At 43.1% G+C, this 23217-nt stretch overlaps 1 protein-coding gene across 1 annotated transcript in view; it reads left to right on the forward strand.

The window, feature by feature from the left end:
- Positions 1 to 23217, forward strand: part of LOC306694274 (glutamate receptor-interacting protein 2-like) — a gene marked incomplete at both ends in the record, with an annotated part of 149204 nt that overhangs the window by 115045 nt on the left and 10942 nt on the right. Inside the window, 10 exons of the mRNA XM_079157047.1 lie at positions 1946 to 2091; positions 2465 to 2612; positions 4546 to 4715; positions 10520 to 10675; positions 11139 to 11291; positions 11368 to 11554; positions 16559 to 16704; positions 18703 to 18783; positions 22056 to 22119; positions 22254 to 22399. Coding sequence (XP_079013173.1) covers positions 1946 to 2091; positions 2465 to 2612; positions 4546 to 4715; positions 10520 to 10675; positions 11139 to 11291; positions 11368 to 11554; positions 16559 to 16704; positions 18703 to 18783; positions 22056 to 22119; positions 22254 to 22399 — 1397 coding nt within the window. The remainder of the gene's footprint in view (positions 1 to 1945; positions 2092 to 2464; positions 2613 to 4545; positions 4716 to 10519; positions 10676 to 11138; positions 11292 to 11367; positions 11555 to 16558; positions 16705 to 18702; positions 18784 to 22055; positions 22120 to 22253; positions 22400 to 23217) is intronic.

A 23217-nucleotide genomic window follows, 5' to 3' on the forward strand; every position in this document is an offset into this window, starting at 1 on the left:
AAAGGAAATCATCTTCAAAATGTGGGTCAGTCCAGGGGAAGCGAATGTGATATTCATGCAGCTTTATATCCCATTTATATGACAATTGGAGGAAACTTAATCCACAGCACCATACAGTCCCAGGAGTGCCTACATTTTTAGCATCACCCGGTGGGAATTAAAGAAGCGCCAACTCTAAAAATGTGTTGGAGCCGTTGTGCTGTTTAATGAAGGATCACCAAGAAAAATGCTTCTACTGCGTCATCGTCTGAACAGAAAGAAGTCAGAGAGCCTGCAAGCTTTTAAAAGAGGCTAAATGTCAGTGAAGTCCATAAGACTTCCGAGTTTCAAACAACTTGAGTTAGAGCTACAAGCTGTGGCTGATATTTATTTTAATATCTTTAAGTGGAGCGACCCCAGGTTACGAGGGTAACCCCAAAACAGGCAAAAACAATGGTTTACTTGCATTAATTTAGCTTCCGTAACATGTTTTTTTTACCACCTTTTCTATTTGCATCTGTAGATTTCTCCTTAATTCACCAAAAATTACCATTAAATAATGCCTAAATTGCATATTTAAACAAAATCTCAGTAAACTTGTAATACAAAAAAGAATTGTCTTAATGTCAGTAACCTACTGGGGAGGTTTCATGCTGATATCTATTAGTAGTTGACTCTATTCACCTGTAGTGTCTTCAACATGTCTGTAATTGAACTCAACATCTCTAACTTAACTTTTGGTGAATTAAGGAGAAATCTACAGCTGCAAATAGAAAAGGTGGTAAAAAAAAAACATGTTACGGAAGCTAAATGAATGCAAGGAAACCGTTGTTTTGCCTGTTTTTTGGTTTCGTGTTTTGAGAACCTTTAAAAGAGATTCTGGAGGAACAAACACCAAAATCTGATGTCTGCTGTCGTCTACGTTTGATTGGAGTCCACATGTTTAACAGTTTATCTTAAGAGTACAACCTGCAGCTTTTTTAATCTGCAACCTTTCTGTTTTGGTCATGTAATTGTTTTTACTTGACTTCATATTCCTTGTGAAACTTCCTTCGTAGCATACTTTTATCATACAACCTCATTCCAGCCTTTTGGACTCGGCTGAGCTCGCATCATGTCGTTAAGAAGCTTCATGGCTTTTAGTGTCACACTTTACAACTTCTGGCTGGTCTGGTGACAGCTCTGTATTACTCACACTCGAATACAGCTCGCAGCTCTTTAATGCAGCTCTCTGCATGAAAAACAACAAAATAAATGCTGCATAATTTGGGGAAATGAATAATGGCCTGAAATATGCCTTTGATTGCCTTTAGAATATTGAGCATCTAGTCTGCAAAAGTCTGTTTGTCAAAAAAAAAATACCCTAATTTGAATGAAACCAGGTCGGATTTAAAAAATGTAAAATCTTGATATTTAGAAGACAGCAGTAAGATCTGCCGTCTCAGCGCTGATTCCACTGTGTTTGTCCTGCGTTTGAACTCGAGGAGAGACGATCCTGTAAGTCTGAGACAGAGAGAGGAAAGAGGATGAGATCAGACAGCGACTATAGGAGTGGAAAGAAGCTTGGGCCAAGTAGGACAGCAGGAAGTAAGATGACGACATGAGAGAGATGTTGAGAGAGGAAAAGATGTTTTGGAAGTGAGGACTGAAGTTGGGGGAGGACACAAAAGAGATGGAAGAGGAAGTTTTTGTTTTGTTCTTTCACAGATGATACGTTGTTTTATACGTCAACAAATACATCGTATTTGAACTTGAGATATTGAAGGTAGAAAAGAGTGATTTAGAAAAAGGAGTTTTTTTAAAAAGAGAACAAATTGATGAATCTTTAGGAGAGGAAAAATAAAAATCAAGGGCTGTATTGTTTCTTCTGACCTGATGGGTCTCAATTTTGTTTGAGTTTGTTTTGTTTCTGAATTCTCTTCGATGTTATCTTTTTTGTTTGTTTTCCGTCCGTGTGTGTGTTCAGAGAGAACACACTGCGTCCCGGTGATCGTCTCCTCAGTGTGGACGGCGTGCCGCTGCACAACGCCAACCACAGCGACGCCCTCAGCGTCTTGGCTCAGTGCGGCCAGGAAGCCCTGTTCCAGATAGAATATGACATCACTATCATGGGTGAGAGACCACACACACACACACACACACACACACACAGAAGACATGAAGCTTGAGGCAAAAGTTTCCAGACTTTACCAAAATGGCACTTGAAACTAAAATTGGATGTTTTTTTGTTGTCATGTTGACATTTTCTGCCGCCTCAGGCCAAGCGCTTCCTTTTTTTCCCAGTGTGTAACGGCTCAATTAAACTCACCCAGAATGCATTGCAAAGAATCCCCTGCACATCACATCTGATGGTTGCGGCTTTTGCCTCAAGCTCGTCTGCTAATGTTGGTGATACAGAAATGGAAGAAGGCACTCTGCTGCAATATGTCCCCGTTGTTCTTCAGAGCTAAATTATTTTTAAAATGCCTTTTTTCCCCTCAATCAGACACGGTGACGAACGCCTCCGGTCCACTGTTAGTGGAAATCGCCAAGTCGCCAGGGGCGATGCTGGGTATCACGCTAACGTCGGCCAATCACCGAAACAAGCAGGTCATCGTCATCGACCGCGTTAAACCTGGCAGCGTGGTGGACAGGTACACACACACACACACACACACAATATATGCTAACATTCATGCTTAGCATGACCTTGATTTACTCTCTGTTAACTGTCCTCCTGCTGATGAACTCCAGATGAAAGAAGCTCAGAGTTGATGAAAGTATTGATACGCTACTTATTTAACCATCAAGGTGTAAAGCAGTGACTGAATAAAGCTAACAGCTAACGTTAACGGAGGTTCCAATCAGTTGCATTATGATGCGTTCAAGCTCCTTCAGAGTGAGTATGGGGCAAAGGCAATTCAATTATAATGGCAAGACACTTGAGCAGTCATTGGAAGCTGTTTGTAACAAGGCAGATGAATTATCCCTCGATCAAACCGAAGCAGTCAGTAGAAGAGCGAAAACATCTTTTCCAACAAGACACAATGACATTACTTCAAGCCTTAAAGATTCGATTTTTCCAACGTATCCTCATACGAAGGTTCGTATGAGATCCTACAAAAGTTCCTCCCCGTTTTTTGTGCGTTTTCCCATGAAAGCCAACAACATGTGTCAAATTTCCACTTGTTACATTCATACGGTCTTTACAAAATAAACTTCTGTCTTCACAGGAAACAACCTAGTTAAGTTTAGGCAACAACACAAGTTGGTTAGGTTTAGGAAAAGTTCATTGTTTGGGTTAAAATAACCACTGAAGAGCCGACACTGAAGTACGTAAGTCACGTGACAAAAACATCACCGCTGACTTCTCGTTTCACGCGGGAAACAGAGAGTGGCCTCCTGGTTTGAAAGGTTGCTGTTTGTTTGACCCATCCACCTTCACTCCCGCCCGCCCGGTGCATGTCGTGGCGGTCTGTTTACTTCCTCCTTCATGACTAAGTGGATACGAATCACGCCGCATTATTTTCTGCAGGTATAGCTACGAATGCTGGATGATACCGGCCTGATTTTTCCAATGATCTCGTGATATTGCGAGAATCCTTCTGCCATACAAGCTAAGGGGCAAAAAAAGTACTTTTCAAATACTTTTATAGGAAACAAGTATTGATTAACAGGTGATACAGTGTATTTATAACGTTATCATGAAAGGACACTGAACATCAACTAAATATTAGGAATCATGGAAAACACAACAACCAACGTGATGATGTCATATGATGTCAGAACTTCTTGTCTTCAATATGTCTCCTCTCCCACTAGAGATAGCTGCAGTTGGGTTACAGATATGCAACGGCTGCATATTTATGCAATCTATTCTGTCTGTCTGTCTGTCTCTCTCTTTCTAAGACACACTCACACACATCTAGCCCGATAACTAACACAGACAGGAGGAGACAGGATATTTCCCCGAGCCTCAGTCTGGCTCTGAAATATACATGAAGCACTTGAACTCTGTGTCAGTGCTGAAACGAGCTCTATAATAACCTCAGTCAACTGAACAGGTTGACTGAGGAGGTTCTTGTTCTGCCACAACTCATTCCTATTCAATTTGTATGATGATCATGTTTACCAGCTCTGCAGCATGTTGATCCGGGTTAATCAGGAAAACCTGGAACAAAAACCAAGCAGACATCGCACCCGTTCCCTCGACAAAAAATCAATTAGATTTTTGGATTTTTGCATAAAATAAGCCCTGTGGCAAACATTTATGTTACTCGCACCACTTTTAGGATTTTTGAAGTGTGAATGCTATTGCCAGAAGTAAAGTGCTAGCGTTAGGCTACAAACGAACGACACCACGGTTGCATGAGCGAGAGTGAAAACACAACGAGGCTATGAAAGCGGACTGGTCGGCATGTTGGCGTTTTGTAATCTCATTTAGCCACTTGTTAGCAACCACCAATTCATGAGAGGTTAACATGACGTATTTTATGTTGTAGAACATAAAATGTTGTAGAACTCATTTCCGTGTTTTAGGACTCCTTCCTGCAGTGCTCTCTTCTACCCGTCTCTTTGTTTTACCAGATGTGGAGCATTGCATGCTGGGGATCACCTGCTGTCCATAGACGGGACGTCGACAGAACACTGCACAGTCCTAGAGGCAACGCAGCTGTTAGCGAGCACGACAGAACTGGTGAAATTAGAAATGCTCCCCTCGCATCAAACAAGGCTAGCTGGGAAACAACACGACACAGGTGGGTGCACTTGTCTTTTACATTGTGACAAAGTAAACACCGAAGGCGTAAATATCTGTATTTTTCCATTTTAACTGCAGTTACATTTGGAAAGGAGGAAGTGTTTGCGACCTCGCTGTATTGGCACGTGTTCACGTGTACAGTGCGTCGATCCTGATGTAACTTAGAGCATGTAAAGGTTCACATCTGGTCAATATTTTGCATTGAAAATAGTCTGATATCTGTGGATGTGGGCCTCACAGGGAAGAACATGAATGAGGTCATGTGCTTTCTTGCGTCTACATTTGACCCACGTCGTATTGCTGGGTCCGCTGGTGAGAAGGGAGGCACAGTCTGGTCTGGTGCTCGGAAGCACTACCGCCTTTTACCACAGGGGCCGCCAAAATCAACACCCACAAGTTCCTCATAGCATCTTTAACTCTTGTTTTGTAACTAACTTGTGTGATGCCACCAGTCTTTTCTAAGTCAATATATCCCCGTATGACCGGTTAAACTACAGAGACATATGTTATAGTGACTAGGGAAGTCACAAGAACCGATACTTACATACCAGGTAGATAACAACTACTCGTTTTTCTACTGCACTGTAGGTACCGGGGATCAGGGGGTGAGACTAACATTGTCACAGGGACGATGGATCATTTCCCTGATGAAGCTATTTTGTGACAACGAATCGGAGTTGAAAACGGCAGGAGAGCTGGTTCAAATGAGCTGTTAGCAGCCGGTGTGCAGCACAGTCTTGTTTTGCTAAATAACGGAGCTAACAGCTAACGTTAACAGAGGTTGCATTGAGTTACATTATGTTGCATTCAGGCTCTGCTCAGAGTGAGTATGGGGCAAAGGAAGCTAAAATATAACGTTGTCATGATCTATTCTAATGTAATTTTGTTTTTGGCAGGAACAAGAAAGTACATATGACTTGTTTTCTTTGTTTTTTTTTACAATGGTATCTAATTATATATTGAGAACTGTGGAATTTCACTGATATTGGGATTGACTTTCCGAATGGTGAAGAGGAAAACTGAGATTTAGAGTTAAAGCCAATTATTTCTCAGCTTGGATAGCAATTTGTCTCAAAGTGACTTCCAAACAAATTACTTTAGTTACCAATCTTTGTTTTTTTTCTGGCATTTTTTCAAACATGTCAATGTCAAACTTTACTTCCTGTCGACCCCTAAAATAAAATCACCTGCATCTTACAGTAAGGAATTCTAAAGGGGAAGGGTTATTATGGGTTTATTTCCGACGTGTTGGATCGTCATCAGAGCAACGTAATGAAGACCTGACATGAATACATACAACCATGGTACCATGGCATGAATTTAAAAATACTAATTGTTCTTCAATCACTCAAACACATCACTTATCCTGCGATGTCATAACATCTGGATGCATTGTCAACCAGATGGCGTGTATTTAGTTATGTGGCCAAATTCAAATGGATGTTGTTGTTTTTCTTTTGCACCTTGCCTCGTCCTCCACCACAGCTGTTCACACTGTGATTATGTGTCAGAGAAAACATTTAACACTTGTTGTCTGCTACTAAAGTGATTTAAGAGTCAGTTGTGTTTGTGTGTGTGTGTGTGTGTGTGTAGGAAAGAGAGCATGTGTCAGTGTGTTACTTTTGTGTGTGTATGTGTGTGTGTGTGTGTGTGTGTGTGAGTGTGTGTGTGTGCGTGACAGGTCTTGAAGTTAATGAGTATAATAATCTCTTGATGCGATTGAAGCTTTTGGCTGTCAGCCTGATTCTCACAGTCTGCCCTAGACTACCGTACAGGCTCGGCATGTGTGTGTGTGTGTGTGTGTGTGTGTCTAAAATATCTGGTTTGTTCCAGGCGGCAACCTCCGGTTCTGCCGAGATAAGCCGATGCGGAAGTGTCTTAAAACCTGCATTCTCTCTAATGTCCACCAGGGGGCGACTCCTCTGTTTGTATAGAAGTCTATGAGAAAATGACTACTTCTCTCTTGATTTATTACCTCAGTAAACATTGTAAACATGAGTTTATGGTCTCAATCTCTAGTTTCAAGTCTTCTTCAATACAGCATGATGTTCATTTAGTAAATGATGGTCCATTTAGAGTCAAACAGACCATAAAGCAGGGGATGCTTTGGGGGCGGGGCTTACTGTGATTGACAGGTCGCTGACGCTACCCGAGCCGTATACGCCGTCTCCACGTCACTCCTCCTCCTCCTTCCGTTTATCGGGTACAAAAAAAGTTACATGGTGACGACCAATGGGCGGGATAGGGTTTCAGAATCAGGAAGTTTTAGTGATGAGGCTCGAGAGTTTCATACATTCAGCAGCAGTCATTTTGGATAAATGAACTAAGCCAGAGTAAAAACCCAACACAAGTCGCCCCTCACGCACATTTAGCAGATCAGAGAGGAAAAACATCTGCACTCATCCGGGTGCCTTTCTACCCGACGGCCTCTCTCACGGAACACTTGATTGAGGAATATTTTCGGCCGCGGCAGCAACTTCGTGCTTAATTAGTTGGAGTGTTACTTCACCCGGAGCCAAGTGCCAGCTTCTTCTTTTATCTGCGCCAGTGGATTTACAGGGGAGCCGCTGATCATCCAAGGTTAATGCATCACTGCTGAGGGGTTTAAGCAGGAACAAGTGTGCCCACACATGCAAACACAATGTAGAGCCTGTGATGTAGCAAACAAACATGAATTCATTTATTATTCTTATTTTTTTAGACTTTTACATAAATTTCTTGGTTGTTGAGAAAAATCTCTGAGTTTAATGTTGCATTTTTTTTTGCGTTTGACCTGATTAGAGACTCGTGAGAGGTTGACAAAGGCGGGATTTGAAAAGAAGAAGAAGAAGAGAAGAGAAACTCCTGACTGAAATAGACTTTAAACCTTTTGCCTCAGCTCTGCTGTCTGTGGCATTTCATCGGGCGGGAGCTTCATCTCGGCATGAGAACGTCAGGAGAAGAGAGAGTTGAAAGGATAAGTGAGGGATGAATGAGAAGTGAGTGACAGGGAGTGTAAAGGCAGGATGGTATTTAATTAAAGTCATTACACCTCTCTTTGCATGCTGTCAGATGATTTCTTGCTTCCATCCCTCTTTTCTCATCTCGTCTGCCTTTTATCTCCTCTTGTCTCTCTCTTTTGTCCGTCCCTCTTTTGTCTCTCCTGCTCTTTCATTTCATTCTGTTCAAATTATTCCAACAATTAGTTTAATTATAAGAAAGAATTAGACGCTACACCTTAAAGGGTAACTTTGGTATTTTTCCCGTGTTTTTGTGTCCAAGTGACTAATGGGGACAAGTTTGTTTTAAATTGGTCCAGTATTGAGCGAGAACGCAACTAAATGGACTATAACGTAATCACTCAGGGCAGCTCCTCACTGTCGACCTCACTCCACTGAAAGTGTTTGTTTCTGCCGCTGAAGGGCTCAGATTGTTCTTGTAAGTGTCTATAAACCAGTGTTCTTAACTTTCTCCTTCTGTTTGTCGCTGTGACTTGTTGCCAGAGGACAACGGTAGAAACGTGAGTGAGAGTTGGAGAGAGGAGACACAGGAGTTTGTTGTTGCCCGGTTGCAAAAGAAGCCAAGATAGGGATGGCGAAATCGCCGAACTCGAGGTGTCAAAACGTCAGTCCACAAACCAATGGGCGACGTCGAGATGACAACATCCACTTCTTCTGCACAGTCTGTGTGTATTTGACGCAGTAGAAGTGAGAACGGGTCTTTCAGTGACCGGCGGCCGCAGCGTTATCCCTCAATACTGGACCGAATTAAAAGATAGTTCTCCTCATTAGTCACTTGACACAAAAACAGAGGAAATTAGTGTCCAGGTTAAAAAATACCAAAGTTACCTGACCACACACACACACACACACACACACACACACACACACACACACACACACACACACACACACACACATACATAGACAAGTTGGAAAGGTCACTGTCTCATTTTGAATCTCTTTCATTTGTCTCCATAAAACAAAATTCATTCTTTCCTTCTTCTAATCATGATTGGGAGCGCCTCTGTGTGTGTGTGTGTGTGTGTGTGTGTGTGTGTGTGTGTGTGTGTGTGTGTGTGTGTGTGTGTGTGAGTGTGTGTGTAAAGTGTGTATTTGTACGTGTGGGTGTGTGTTAGGAAGTGAGCACAGCTCATTAGGTTACTGATGTTCTTGCAGGAGACCTCACGGCCAGCCTGCCGCCGCTTTATTAATAGACACTCTGATTAAAGGTTTTGCAGTTGTGTGAGTGTGTGTGTGTGTGTGTGTGTGTGTGTGTGTGTTGTGTTCCTGCACTATAGATTAGGGTTGTGGAGTCTGGACGTAAGTCTAGACTGGGTGTATCTTCTCTCATGTGTGTTCGGTGTCTTTTTGTGTCCTGTCTGTGTGTGCATATATCCGTGTGACTGCAGCTGTTCCCCGTCTCCTGCAGTGAGTTTCTGACTTTACTTTCCCGTTCTGGGAGGATTAGACGGGGAAACGTTTCCACATTTCTCAGATCTCACCCTGAGGCTCTCGCCAACGGAGCTGAGTTTAGACGAGGCGACTCGCATGTCGAGGAGACAAAAGCTCTGCTGGATGGAGGTGGCAGCACGGAGGGGGGGGGGGGGGGGGGAGCAGCTCAGGATCAACTTCAGAGTTGAGATGAGTGCGTGTCGTGAGGAATTACACATGAAGCCTTGTAGGTTGTCAGAGTTTAGCCTTGATTGAGCGCTGATGATGCCTCTCAGTGGGAGTTTCCCCAGAAGAGGTTCTCCCCGACATCTGAGGAAAAGTGCCGTTGGTAACAGATGGCCCAGTCCACCGCCGTGCTGTCAGGCTCGCATTGTGTACTCCCTGTGTTTGTAGTCTCATTAACTGACAATAGAATGAGATGATTCCATATGTTTTGTTAATGAATTACAGATTCCCAATTGGTATTTTGGGAGAGAGAAAAGACGGCGTTAGATGTATCTCTATCCACGTTATTCATAGCTCCAAGACTCCAGTTGTTGCTTTTAAAGCATACCTTATTTTTGCTATGCTATGTTTATTGTCTTCTGCTATTCTTCAAAGTGTTGTGGGAATAAATAAGTTGAAACGCAGCCTGACACACCTTGAATAATGTGATCACACCTCTGCCTTCTGCTACCAAACAATGGACGGTAACACAAAGGGAATAAACAGTAGCTACTTTATTTATTCCTTGTTCTATCAACGGTGAAGCACTAAACAATATGAAGAGGAATGTATGCTTTATTGAATGGTGATAATGGATGTTTATGGGTCGGCTAGCTGCAGATAATAAAAACATCTCTAGTGCAGGCGCTCCACCAGGTGAGCTACCGTGGCGGCTAAAAGCTCCGCGGCTAATCAGTACTCATACTCGTACTCGTAATAGTAATAGTTACAGTAATAGTAATGAGTTCAGGTGTGTTTTATTGGATGGAGCAGGACCATGTCTACCTCAAAGCCGATACAGCTGCCTCAAAGTCCCAAATCATTTAGCTAATGCTAAGCTAGCACAGTTTGTCACGGTTGTATCAGGCTGGTTGCCGTCCCTTTCCTCGCTAGCAGAGCCTAGAGACATGATGACATCGTCCCGGTTAAAGGAAAGGTTTGCTTCCTTGCCGAGAGTTAAATGAGGAAAATGACAACATTCATGTCTGTACACCGGCGGTCACTATTTGGCACTTACTGTTTGCCAAATTGTTTTCTCAACTTTATTTATTGGTTTTCCAGACAAATAACATACGATGGTGGTTGCGAGATGTTAGGTTGACTGAAGTTAAGGGTCAGGGTACGCTTCCTTCACAAGTAACAAAATCATTTTTGTGTGTTCCAGTGAAGGTTCAGAAGTCGGACCACCCGCACTCGTGGGACCCCTGTGTGAACTACTGTCACCCGTCAAACGCCACCCTCTGCAACACGAGCGCCACCCTCAACAAGTCGTGGACCGCCTCCAACAACAACACCATCAACAGCCTGGACTACTGCAAGAGTAAGAACACACACACACACAGACGCAGCGACAACACAACAGGGTTTCTTTCTGTCTCTCTTTTTCTTCCCGTTCAGCTACTTGTTCATTCACTCATTCAGCGACTTATTGCTTTTATTTAACTCTGTTTTACTGTCAAGAAGTTCATATGTTTTCATGTTACATGGTGAAACAGGGGACCTCAGGCAGATGTGGCCTTTCATCTAAACCCACGAACTCACACTAGCCAAACATGGACGAGTAACTGGACGAGACTACTTGGCACAGGCCCAGGGGCCAAAAGTGTCAGGGGCCCCTCTGGCCTTCACCTACAAAACTTCATTTAAAAAGACAAGTACCAACATGAAAGAGACTCAAAATGACAACGAAGAAACATCAAACGACCACAAAGAGACAAAAAACGAACAATACTGTTGCTTTACATAATATTGAAATCAAATCTTTTCTCTGTCTATTCTTGCAGCTCTGGTATCTGCCAGTTTCTCTCCCGGCTCTACCACCACATCGGGCCCCAGTAGCCAGAGCTCCAGCACCCTGCCCAGGACTACGGTTCCCATGAGTCCACGTAACTCGCTGCTCAAACGGCGGCAGAGAAAGAAAGAGCACAAGAGCTCCTGTAAGTGTCTCACTCTGTCTGTGCTGTGATCGAATGTCCCTGAAGGTTAAATGAATAACATCTTTTGTGTGTTTAGTGTCCCTGGCGTCCAGTTCGGTGGGCCCGGGTGGTCAGGTGGTTCATGTAGAGACCAGCGAGGTCGTCCTGACGGGCGACCCCCTCAACGGCTTCGGTGTCCAGCTGCAGGGAGGAATATTCGCCACGGAAACGCTCTCCGCACCCCCACTCATCCGGTTCATAGAGCCCGACAGCTCTGCAGAGAGGTGAGCGCGCACACACACACACACACACACACACACACACACAAAAATAGTTGAGTATTTGTTTGAGTATTTATACAAAGATGGAGGATTTTTAGATGCCTTTAAAACCGGTCTTATCTAAACCTGAGTAAATATTTTGCAGCCAAATCAAATTGTTTACAGAATATTCAACCTTTGTCTCTTTGTAATGCTTTTAATATTTGACTTACAGTTCTTGTACTAAGGCAATAAAGTAGTCCATGAATATGATACATGAGTTAACAGTTGATCACAATCCCTCCTCGGCATTGAGGAGGTTGGTTTATGGCGTTTTGCTGGTTACACTCGTTGTCTTCTTGATTCTTCAGAGTTCATTTTGTTTGTTCGCCCGCTGGCGTTTTGGAGAATAATGCAACAAGCAGCACATCGAGCACAAAGGCATCTTTATGCATGCTCGGAGCTGGTGCTATGGTGCTAAGCGCGAGTATAAAAAAGCTCGAGTCTCAGAAAGAACCCTTGAAGAACTCTTTCTTCTAACAAGAGTTATTCAGAAGCTAATGGTTCTAACTAGAACCTCAGCCCTTCAGGGAGAACCCGTTTGGTACCCTTATATCTAAGAGTGCCAAAGAGTTCTAATACGTACTTTACCACTTTTTTTATCAATGAATGTCCTGTTGTGTGCCTGAGATACACGTTACTACACTGTAGCGACATGTTAGTTCAGCATAACACGAAGGATTTACGTTTGTATTTGTGTGATGAAGCTGTTGTCGGCCAGACTGACCGTGTGTGTGTGTGTGTTTGTGTGTGTGCTTACTTTAATGCTGCATTAACAGCTTTACTTAGCTTTCCTGTGTGCATGTCAGTGTGTGTGTGTGTGTGTGTGTGTGTGTGTGTGTGTGTGTGTTAGACTGATGCTGGCGGTGTATTAGCAGCTCTGCTTGGCTCTGTGCGATGTGTGGGTGTATGTACACTTTTAAGCGACATTCACATGCAAGTGTAGGTGGGTTTTTCCAAATATTGGCATGCAAGTGTGTGTCTCCGACCCGTCACAACTTAATTTAAGTCTCTCTGTGTGAATTGTCAATTGTGTCTGCATTGTGTGTGTGTGTGTGTGTGTGTGTGTGTGTGTGTGTGTGTGTGTGTGTGTGTGTGTGTGTGTGTGTGTGTCGTCTATACTGATTGATGTTCCAGTCGTATTACCAGCCTCTCTAAGTGCTGGGTGTGTTTTTGCACCCCGAGGCCACCCTCCCTTCTCCATTAGTGCCCACACTAACAACACTAATTAGTTAGCTTCCCCTCGCCCACGCTGGAGGAATCGATAAGTACCCCCCCCCCGCTATGTCAGGACAAAACTAAATAAACCCCACCACACCACCCTGAACTACACTTAACAACAGTCTTTAGTCTGTCACAGTCACCATAAGTGTGCACCGGTGCAAGGTTTTAACCTGTAATTATTACCATTAATGCTAAATATTATTCAGTATTTACATTTTAAATATGTATACTATAGCAGTCCCCAGAAAACACACGACTCAGCCAGCAGTGAGCCACTTTGCATTCCAATTCTAACTTCTGAGGCGTCTGTTGGTTGGTTGGAGCAGGTTGGAAACAGGTGACGACCTCCAGTTCTGCCGAGTGAAGCCGATGTGGAAGAGTCGTATAACCTGCATTCTCTCTACTGACCAGCAGGGGGCGACTCCTCTGGTTGTATAGAAGTCTATGAGAAAATGAAGAAGAAGTGCAACAGATGTCATGTGTACAGAATGAACAACCTAATTAGATTACAACATAGTCAAGCCTATGATATGAATCATACATATGAGCGTAGTGATAGCAGTAGCACCAATAATATCATAAGAATAGTAGAAAAACGATTTATGCTAATAATAATAACAGCAGCAGGGGATATAGTAGAATATTTATGATAATAAGATGTAATAGTATCAGTGATAAAAATGTGACTAATAATATTAATAGTAGTAGCAGCTGCTGTCAGGCAGAGCCATGAATAAAAAGCCAAAGAAAGGAATAAAGAGCAAATAAATTCAGATGAGAGGTGAAGAATACATTTCTCAAAGTACAGTATACAAAAAGAAAAAAAGAGTTTGGAAAAAGAAAGGAAAGAAGTGAGGAGAACAAAAATGGAAAAAAGAGAGGGCACAGCGAGACGGTGCCGATAGTCTTGGCAAACAATTTAATACTCAATAGATCATAATGAAGATGTCTGATTGTGTATTAATACAGGTCACCCACTCATGACTAAATAGAGGATATGTCAACTGTGTGTGTCTGTGTGTGTGTGTGTGTGTGTGTATGTGTGTGTCACATTCAGAGAAGTGTAAATCCTAAGTGCCCTGTAAATCCAAAGGGCAGCACGGCGAGGCAGTTAAAGCGAGGCAAGTCACTTCATCTTCATTTCCTCCTGTCAGAAGTCTCCTCTGGGCCAGAAACGGAGAACTACTGAGATCATTTTAGCAGCATTTAATAACGTGGCTCTTAGTTTAGTTCAGTGCACACATTGTAAACCACAGTCGTGACTTTTGACCCTTGAGTCATACAAAGACAAAAGTACAAAGTAGAACGCGTGGTCCACTTTTTCCCCATTAATTCATTTTAGCACCGAAGGCTTAACCTTCCTCCTCTGATCGTAAAAGGTGGCGATCCGACACAAAGACAATGAGATTTCCATCCATGGAGGCTTCTTTTCAGGTCATTGGAGAAACGAGGTCAAAGTTGAAATAGTTTGAACTATCAGAGCGGCGGCGAGGGATAAAATCAAAGGTTGCACTGCTTAAGGTATGAATGTGTTATGGGCACACTTTGGAAAAAAAAACATCTGCCAAACCAAAAACTTTCAATTGAATCACCAGCAAATCACCAGAAAATGTCATGACCAGGAAAAAAAGCAACAGAATAGAATAGTAACATTGTCGTTAGCGACCTAAAACCATATAGGATCAGAATGTGTTCTGCATTAATCAAAACAATACACTTTAATGACCGAGATTTGTGCATTCATTATTTGTCGTCATATTCATAATCTCTTTTAGGCGCTAGTGTTTCTGGTTTAGGTATGCTGTTGGTTCGGCATTCCAAATTATGATGTTTGTAAGTATTTCGTTTCATCAAATTTTAGATGCTGTGAGCAGAATATAGTTGATGTATTGGTCTGCTGCAGAGTTTTTAACAGAGTTGTTTATCAGCCGGATTTTCACGAGACTTAGTGGGAGGGTGTAGCATGTGCCAAGAAAGAACCCATTCATACAAGGAACAGATTCGAATCATAGGGTGAACAGTGACACGCGTTATATTTGCGCTTATGTGAACGGCCTTGGCGGAGGTCTCCGCTCTCTGAGTGCCCTTCTAGTTGCACATTGGTTTTAGGTTGACGTCTGTTGGCAATTCTAAAGGTTGGCAACTTCTAGTTATGAGCAGGCGGCATCCTCCGGTCCTGCCAAGTGATGCCTTTGCGGAAATGTCTCAAAACTTGCATTTTCTCTACTGGCCAGCAGGGGGCGATTCCTCCGGTTGCAAAAACAAGTCAGATTGTATAGAAGTCTATGAGAAAATGACTCTACTTCTCTCTTGATTTATTACCTCAGTAAACATTGTAAACATGAGTTTATGGTCTCAATCTCTAGTTTCAAGTCTTCTTCAATACAGCATGATGTTCATTTAGTAAATGATGGTCCATTTAGAGTCAAACAGACCATAAAGCAGGGGATGCTTTAGGGCGGGGCTTACTGTGGTTGACAGGGCGTTGCTGCTACCAGAGACGTATACGGTGGCTCTACGTCGCTCCTCCTCAGTCCAAACATGGTCACTTCTGTTCATTGTTTGGGAAAAAAACAACATGGCGACGGCCGTAATCCAAGATGGCGACAAAAATCGGCAAAATCAGAATGGAACCAATGGGCGACGTCACGATGACTACATCCACTTCTCATATACATTCTATGGTCGTGAGCATCTTTAAATACCAAAGAAAAGTCAAGTGTTCATTGGAGTGCTTAACATGCTAAGCTAATTGTCTGGCTTTAAAAAGAAGGAGGAGTCTTTGCTACCTAAGGGTCTGTTCTTGGACAGGAAACAGTTCTTTGTGTGTGTGGTGTTTCTACACTTACACAGGCCGGTTAGCAGAAGACGGATCGTGGATTTGTTCCCATTAGTGCCTCGTTTAACTGGAATGACTTGAAACGCAGTTAAACCTCTAAACAGGGCTTTACTACCAAAATTGCTCAAATTCACAGGCCGATACCTCAAAAAGGTGGAAGGGCTCCTTCATCATATACCTCTATTCTGCCAAGGAGAGGTATTTCCACAATTAATGATTTTAACAGTCAGCGCTAATGTGCTTCACTTTCATTGCAGAACTGATTTATGTAGTGAGGAGCCAGCTTCGGGGGTGTCTGAATGGTGGATGTTTTGGTAACAGAAATCTTTAATATCCGAACAGCAGCATTTTAATTTACAGTAGCTAAAAATAATGGGCTATGTGACACAGCAGGGGGGGTCTGAAGCTCCTTCAGGCGTCATCTGTTGATGTAAAATGAATTAAAGGAAGAAAAGAACGTTCCAGGTACGGGCCTACTGACGATTAGTACACCTACGTGTTTCGGTTTTACTTCCCCTTTGGGAGCATTGGAGTCCTGGGGGTAATTATATCTAAATAGGCACAGAAAATAGCAACACAAACGGGTGTTTTTGGAAACATTCCTCTCTCTTTGCTTTGAGGAACCTTTATGGGCCATTCAGACTGAAATGCAGGAACTCAGAGGATTCCTTATTGAACCCCTTTATTAATGGCTTCATAGACACTGACAGTAGCCTTTCCCTCCCCAAGGTCTATTAGAACTATTCATTTGAGTCTCCAAACGGTTCCCGTCCAACCAGCAACGGTGCAGGTTTTGCTAAAAGAAATGATACCAGCACACGATCTGTAAGATATAATATGTATTAGATGGTAAATATCCAATGTTTCCAATCTACCTGACATCTCCGCGGTAACTCCTGTTGTAGGTGTGGCCTGCTGCAGGTCGGAGACCGCCTCCTGTCAATCAACGGGATCCCCACAGAAGACGGAACCCTGGAGGAGGCCAATCAGCTGCTCCGGGACGCGGCGCTGACCAATAAGGTCTCGCTGGAGATAGAATTCGACGTGGCAGGTTTGTGACGTCAAACAGGAAGTTCACCCACATTCACAGGTCCTCTCCAGACTGGAAGTCATGAACCCCCCTTTTTATTTCCCGTTGTTAATGTTTTAAAGCGTTCCGACAGGAAATACACTTTGGACCTAAGCTGTTGCCCTAGCAACAGGATGGCAATGAAAAGGTCTGTAATTAGCCGGCTTACTTCTCTGTATCGTTCCAGCGTGGCTCTACCGGAGCTCATGTCAGCTACAGGATGTCGTAAACCGCGTCATCCATGAGGGTTTAAAGCCTTTTCATGGAGCATAGTTGAGTGTTTAATGTATGTCATTTTATATAATAAGAGTTTAGCAGTCAGAATGTAGTAACAGACATGAAGCGGTCAAACTCAGCTGCTGAGAGCTGTTTGTGTCAGTGGACAGAGTGGTTACAGCGTTTAACTCCCACGGAGAGGTAGCAGCCACACGGACACCCTGCCAGCTAGAAGCAGTGTCGGAGTGTCCGGCAGTCTAATCGCTACGGTAAAGAGAAGTCCTCCAGTTGCATTTTGAAATTATACGTTAAGTTTCTGAACTCAAGCACAGATACTTGTTTAATCAATCCAAGTTTCTGAAAGGTGAAACTGATAATGTATTGTGTTTGATTTGAAGTGAACCTGCTGATTTCTAACATTGTATATATATACATATATATATATATATGTTCATGTATATATATAATGGGTGGGTCATTTCTTCTATTTCTTGTTTGATTAAAGTTACATCAAAGTAGCTCTGTGGAGAAAAGTTGAATCTTTACTTTGCGTGTATCCTCGGGCTCCACTTCATGTGTTGACTGCATTTCCTTCCTCTTTACACATTTGCAAACCTGTTTTTTTAAAAACTATTCTAAAATCCTACGTTGTTTATGTCCCCATTTACTCTTCTTCTTCTTCTTCCCCGTTCTTTCTGTGGTTTTGCAGTGAATCTTGGCGTCTAGATCAGTGGAGTAGACGTCCTCGGCGGCGCTGCGTGTTCATGTGTCGTCCTCGTGCACTTTGCACGAGACGAACAAAAACGTCTCCGCAGCGCCGCCCAGAGGACCGTTAGTGTGAGAGAGGAAATCTAAAGTAAAGTCGTCCAATCAAAGCAGGGGATTTTAGAAATGGCCTTATATGGACATGACTCTACATAATAACACCGCTAAACAATATAATACAATATGCATCCGTCCTTCAAATTAAACTACTGTTACATTAAGAGAACGCTCATTCATGGAACCCTCTTGTGATGAACATAATGTGGTTTTATCCATTCAATTAAACTTCATAAACTGTCAAAGTACCTTTAGGCCTGTTTACTAAAACTACTTCCTACTTCATATATTGTGTTGGGTGCAAACTGTTCAAATCTACTTTATAATCTCGCTGTGAGACACTTGGAATTAATTTGACTTGATTGGAGCTCTGCGGTCATAAATCGTGTTTTTGGTATTGCCTTTCATAATGTTGCATCACTTAATGAGCCAGAAGTAATTATGAAATTAGCATTTGTTCTATAAACAGAAACAAAGTTAGAATGATTTCTCACCCTGCCATTAACCCCAAACGCTGAAGCAGTCAACTCCCAAGAGAAACCATCGCTCTAGTTCAAATAAGGACGACAGCTCTGGATGGAAGTAAATGAGTTTAACACGCAAGGAAATGTGACCGACGGTCCGCTGATGACCTCCATGTTCACGTGTGCAGCGTCAGTGAGTGATGAGAGCTTCTTGGAGAGTTTACAGCGTCCTGACGTGTGGAGCTTGTTAGAGAGCCGCCATGTTTAACGCCTGAATGGAGAGTTGTTTTACGGGTGGAATTAGTATCGTGACTCTCGCAGGCGAGTGGGGACTTAAAGTCGCTGTTCGCCCCGGAGAAGAGCGGTTCAGAGGGAGATAAGAGCAGAGGGGCTAAATGCCTCGTAATTACAAATGTTAAGCGGGATGAAAAGACTTCTTAGTGATACTGGCTCTCCTGCTTGTGTTTCTGTACCACAGAGTCAGTGGTGCCTAGTAGCGGCACGTTCCACGTCAAACTGCCGAAGAAAAGAGGAGTGGAGCTGGGGCTCACCATCAGTGGTAAGAACACACACACACACACACACACACACATCAAACACTGCTCATATGATCTATTATGTTTTTAAATTGCTGGTAGACCACCCTGTGCTTCTTCAAACACACACACACACACACACACACACAAGAGCATACAGGTGTGTTTCCATTGGTACCACTGTTTATAAAATGGTATACACACCAGAACACACACTTCTCTTTTTCATTGTGATGACACTGACCTCCAGCCACTGGCCTGATAACATGTGGGCAGAAAGTATGTGAACAAACTGCACGTTCATCATCTTTGTGGTCTGAGTTTTCCCAGTCTGGATGGAAGTTGCTCTGCTGTTGAGGGGGAAATGATATCGTATCATCGTACTTAACTATCGCTAATATCACTTTCTACCACATTTACCGGCATCCAAACAGGAAGTAGTAAAGCCCGCCTCTTGCTTGATTTGATTGGCCGCCTCGGTCTAGCGTGACATTGACGAGGTGCGACTTCGCACCTTGCGCTGAAAAGTTGAGAATTTTGTAACTTTTATAGGCGTCTAAAAAATAAAACGTCTGAAAAACGTACCGTAGGAAAACAATGGTTTCGGGACGACAGAGTGACTAACGAGTTACTTTCAATCCTGGTGCGTTGCACACACTGAAGAGTGACCCGTGTGTTGGTTCCTAATTCTCCTGACCAGTCGTCCCAGAAGAACGGAGGCTGCAGGAGAATGATGTCACGTTCAGGTGTTCACAGCAGTGTTGTATTTGGGTCTCCACTATCCACATGCTTTTGGCTTCACAGATTTAACAACATGCATTTACAATTTAGTAAAACGTCGTTTGGTGCAGTTACCAAACTATCATGTTTAGGCTTTTGGTGTAAATTCCAGTGTATTTTAAACACAGTGGATCCATTATGATTGTTGTTGTGATGACCGCTCTAGTGCTGCTGTTGGTGGTGATGCAATAACCTGATAGTCTGGCATGTGTGTATACTTCAGCGTGCCGATGTTTGCTGTAGTATTTTAAGTAGCAGCTCAGTGGCAGGTCCACTGCTCAACCCGCCATGTTCATTTCAATATTTGCATTAAAGACATAGAAGTACATCAGTAAGTATTACAACGAGTGAGGACGTGAAAGCGGGAACTCTCTCAGGTTACCAGTAAAAGTATTAGAATTAAAATAAACTTTATGTACCAACAGTAAAAGTAGTCGTTATAACGGCCTATTTCAGAATAATGTGTATTATATCTTCTATATTATAGTTCTATATTATTATTATATAATATTATATTTGAATGCTTTAATGTGGAAAGCTTCTTTATTTGTTTTGGATTCATATATAATCGCGTCATAAAGCATTAATCGGTCGTGTGTTGTATTAATAGTTACTGATGTGAAGTGAGAAGTAAACTATTTGCCTCCAAGATGTAGTGAAGTAGAAGTATGAAGTAACATGAAAGTACCTCAAAATGATTTACCAACATAGAAACCAATAGAATATGAAGCTGTGAGCTTAAATAAAGCCGTATGTGTCATTTCAGAAGACAGAGCTCATCCCAACAGCTTACATGTCTAAATATAGAGAAAACTCCACATTTCTGAATATATACGTCGATATGAAAGTGGCTGGATCAGCAGGTCAGAGCAGCCTCGTCTAATAATCTAATAATTGACCATAAATGCCACAATAACTAGTAAGAATATGTTTGAACCCTCTGTGATGGATGGATCCTTCAATACCTGGACCGAGGAGGGATTAGTCCCATTCAAACATCTATACGTCCATGATCCTTTCCAATAGTTTGAGCAGCTGAGATTAAGCATTTTAAATCCCTCAACTCTCACTTCTTTAAATACCTGCAACCAGCTCTGATTCCTCACGTTCCACCATCGCCGCCCCGCTCCCTCCTTCACGGGGCGGTGGAGCTCCGCTCCTGCCCTGCGGAGATTATCGAGAATCGTACAATCTCTGACACGCTCCAGAAGACGAGGGGAGGAAGAACTGGATACATATCGCAATCTACTTTAGAGAAGATGCACTTATCGTCACCATTTTGCAAAGATGAAATAGATTGTCCACAGGCTGCAGTGGTCTAAAGTGAGTTCTATAGATCCTCACTGTGATCTCTGTAGAACAACTACAGACACTGGATCACACAGGGTTTGGTGCAAACAAGTTAAAAGATACTTGTGGGGATGAGATTTTGTTAAGATGTATCAAACTATATGACCTAAAAAAAAAGGGTTGATCATTTGTAATGCTGTGTGACTGTAACCGGCTCTGAGACAGAGCGGTGCGATGGTGCCACCTTCTGAATGCAAGTGTTCACTGCTGAACACGAGGAGAGTCACAGAGCGACAGCACGAGGCGCTCTGACAGCTGCACCGCTGCACCTGAACGCAGCGTCACAGAGACGTAACGTGACAAAGTATCATTCCGATGCCGGCACAACATTTCCAGCATTCCTCGGTCAAGATTCAATCTCTTATTATATTACAGCTTTCTCTTTGTTCAACGACAAAACATAGGATCACGTAGCACACGATACAAAAACACACATCGAGCAGCCACACGTTCAACCAGATGGCTCGTGCTGATCGCTTGGTGCTGAGCGAGACGCTGCAGTCTGAATACTTTACCCGACGACTGACTGGAGGCTTTGCAGAGTGTGAGGAGTTCTTTAAAATGTCTGAAACCTTTCCGCTGGATGTGCTACAGCTCAGAAACGGTGGGGAGTCCGCCGCCAGTCTCACGACTATGTCTGTCAGACGTCTCCTCTCGTTGGCTGTGGAATCACCACAACGCACAGTTATTGAGGCGAGCACGCGTTCTATTACAACCTTTGAATCACACAATTCTTTCTCTTCCTCTGGATGAAGGCGAAGTTCTCTTCCCGTTCTCAGGGAGGAGGAGATTGTCGGGTCGATCCTCTCTCTCACCAGGTTCTTTAGTTTTGCTGATGTTCAGTTCCAGATTGTTATTTTGCTGCAACAGCCGACCAGAGAGGACCAGAGAGGAGGCCGGCTTAATGATGTCTCGTTGTCTGTGAAAGAGTTTTTGATTTGTGAAGAGTGCAACTACATGTAACCTTTCTTCCTTTATCTCAAGACAAATAAAAAATGTATTCAAATATATCGTTACGCGCGATTTGTGTTGATGACGTAGCGTTACTGTTACTGTTATTTTCATTATTATCATTAATAGTATTGAGACTATTTTTACATTTGGAATGCTACGTATACTTGTTAGTTTGTTGTTTCTGATGCTTAGTGTGATGTCGTTTCCACAGCCAGTAAGAAGCAAGGAGAGCCCCTCATCATCTCTGACATCAAGAAGGGCAGCATGGCCCACAGGTATCCCACAGCCTGTTCTAGTCCGCTGCATCTCTCTGCTAGTGTATTCTAATGTTCGACACACATTATGTACATCACACTTCACAAAACGTGTTCATTATTCTATTCGTTCTCGTACTCGTTCTCTCCTTCAGAACAGGAACTCTGGAGCCCGGTGACAAGCTGCTGGCCATCGACAACATCCGGCTGGAGAACTGCTCCAAAGACGACGCGGAGCAGATCCTGCAGCAGAGCGAGGAGCTGGTGAAGCTGAAGATACGCAAAGACGAAGACAACTCGGGTACGAATGTAGCGAATGGTCACGTGGAGCCGGACCATGATGTCAAACTCATCTCCAGATGCTTCTACTGTTGTATGTGATTACATAATGTCCATCAGCTCAGCATCAGTTTTAAGGAGACGCAACGACAGTTTTTAACCACAAGGTGCTGCTGTTGTCCACGACTCCTGGACTCCTGCTGCAGCTTTGGTCAAACACTGAAAGATGAATTTGTATTGATCTCAGTGGGGAAACGGAAACTATTGGAAAAGTGAACAATTAAATCCAAAAATACAAGTTTCCAAATAACATAGCGTTAAAAAAAACAATAGAGGAAACATACGGGCTATAGTAAGTATCCTGGTGGTGTATTTCACCTTAATGTGTTGAATCCAGCTGAGGACCTGTGTCACCCGTTTAACAGCCGCCATCTTGGATTTGTTTGATCAACACAGTGCAGGTGGAGAAGAGATCCCGTCCCCCCGAGACTCATGACTACGGGACGGATTGTGTAATCACTCCAGATTACGATGATCACACGCACGCAGGCTCATATTAATGTGTGAGATTGTGTGTTCGTGCTACATGATGACGACGCAGTCATTTTGCCTGGTTACCATGGAAACTGTGTCTTCCGCGCCATTGTTGTCTTGAGAAGAGTTTTGACCTACTTCTGGAGAGAAGCACTGTGCATTTCACATGAACGGATAACGTGATGCAGTACCACCGAGTGAACGGAAGAGGTTTTAGTGTGTGTGTGTGTGTGTGTGTGTGTGTGTGTGTGTTGAGCAACATGCATACATGTACTCGTTGGAGTTGAAACAATTGAATAACACGTG

This window comes from Pholis gunnellus (assembly GCF_910591455.1).
Source record: "Pholis gunnellus genome assembly, chromosome: 3".
Lineage (NCBI taxonomy): Eukaryota > Metazoa > Chordata > Actinopteri > Perciformes > Pholidae > Pholis > Pholis gunnellus.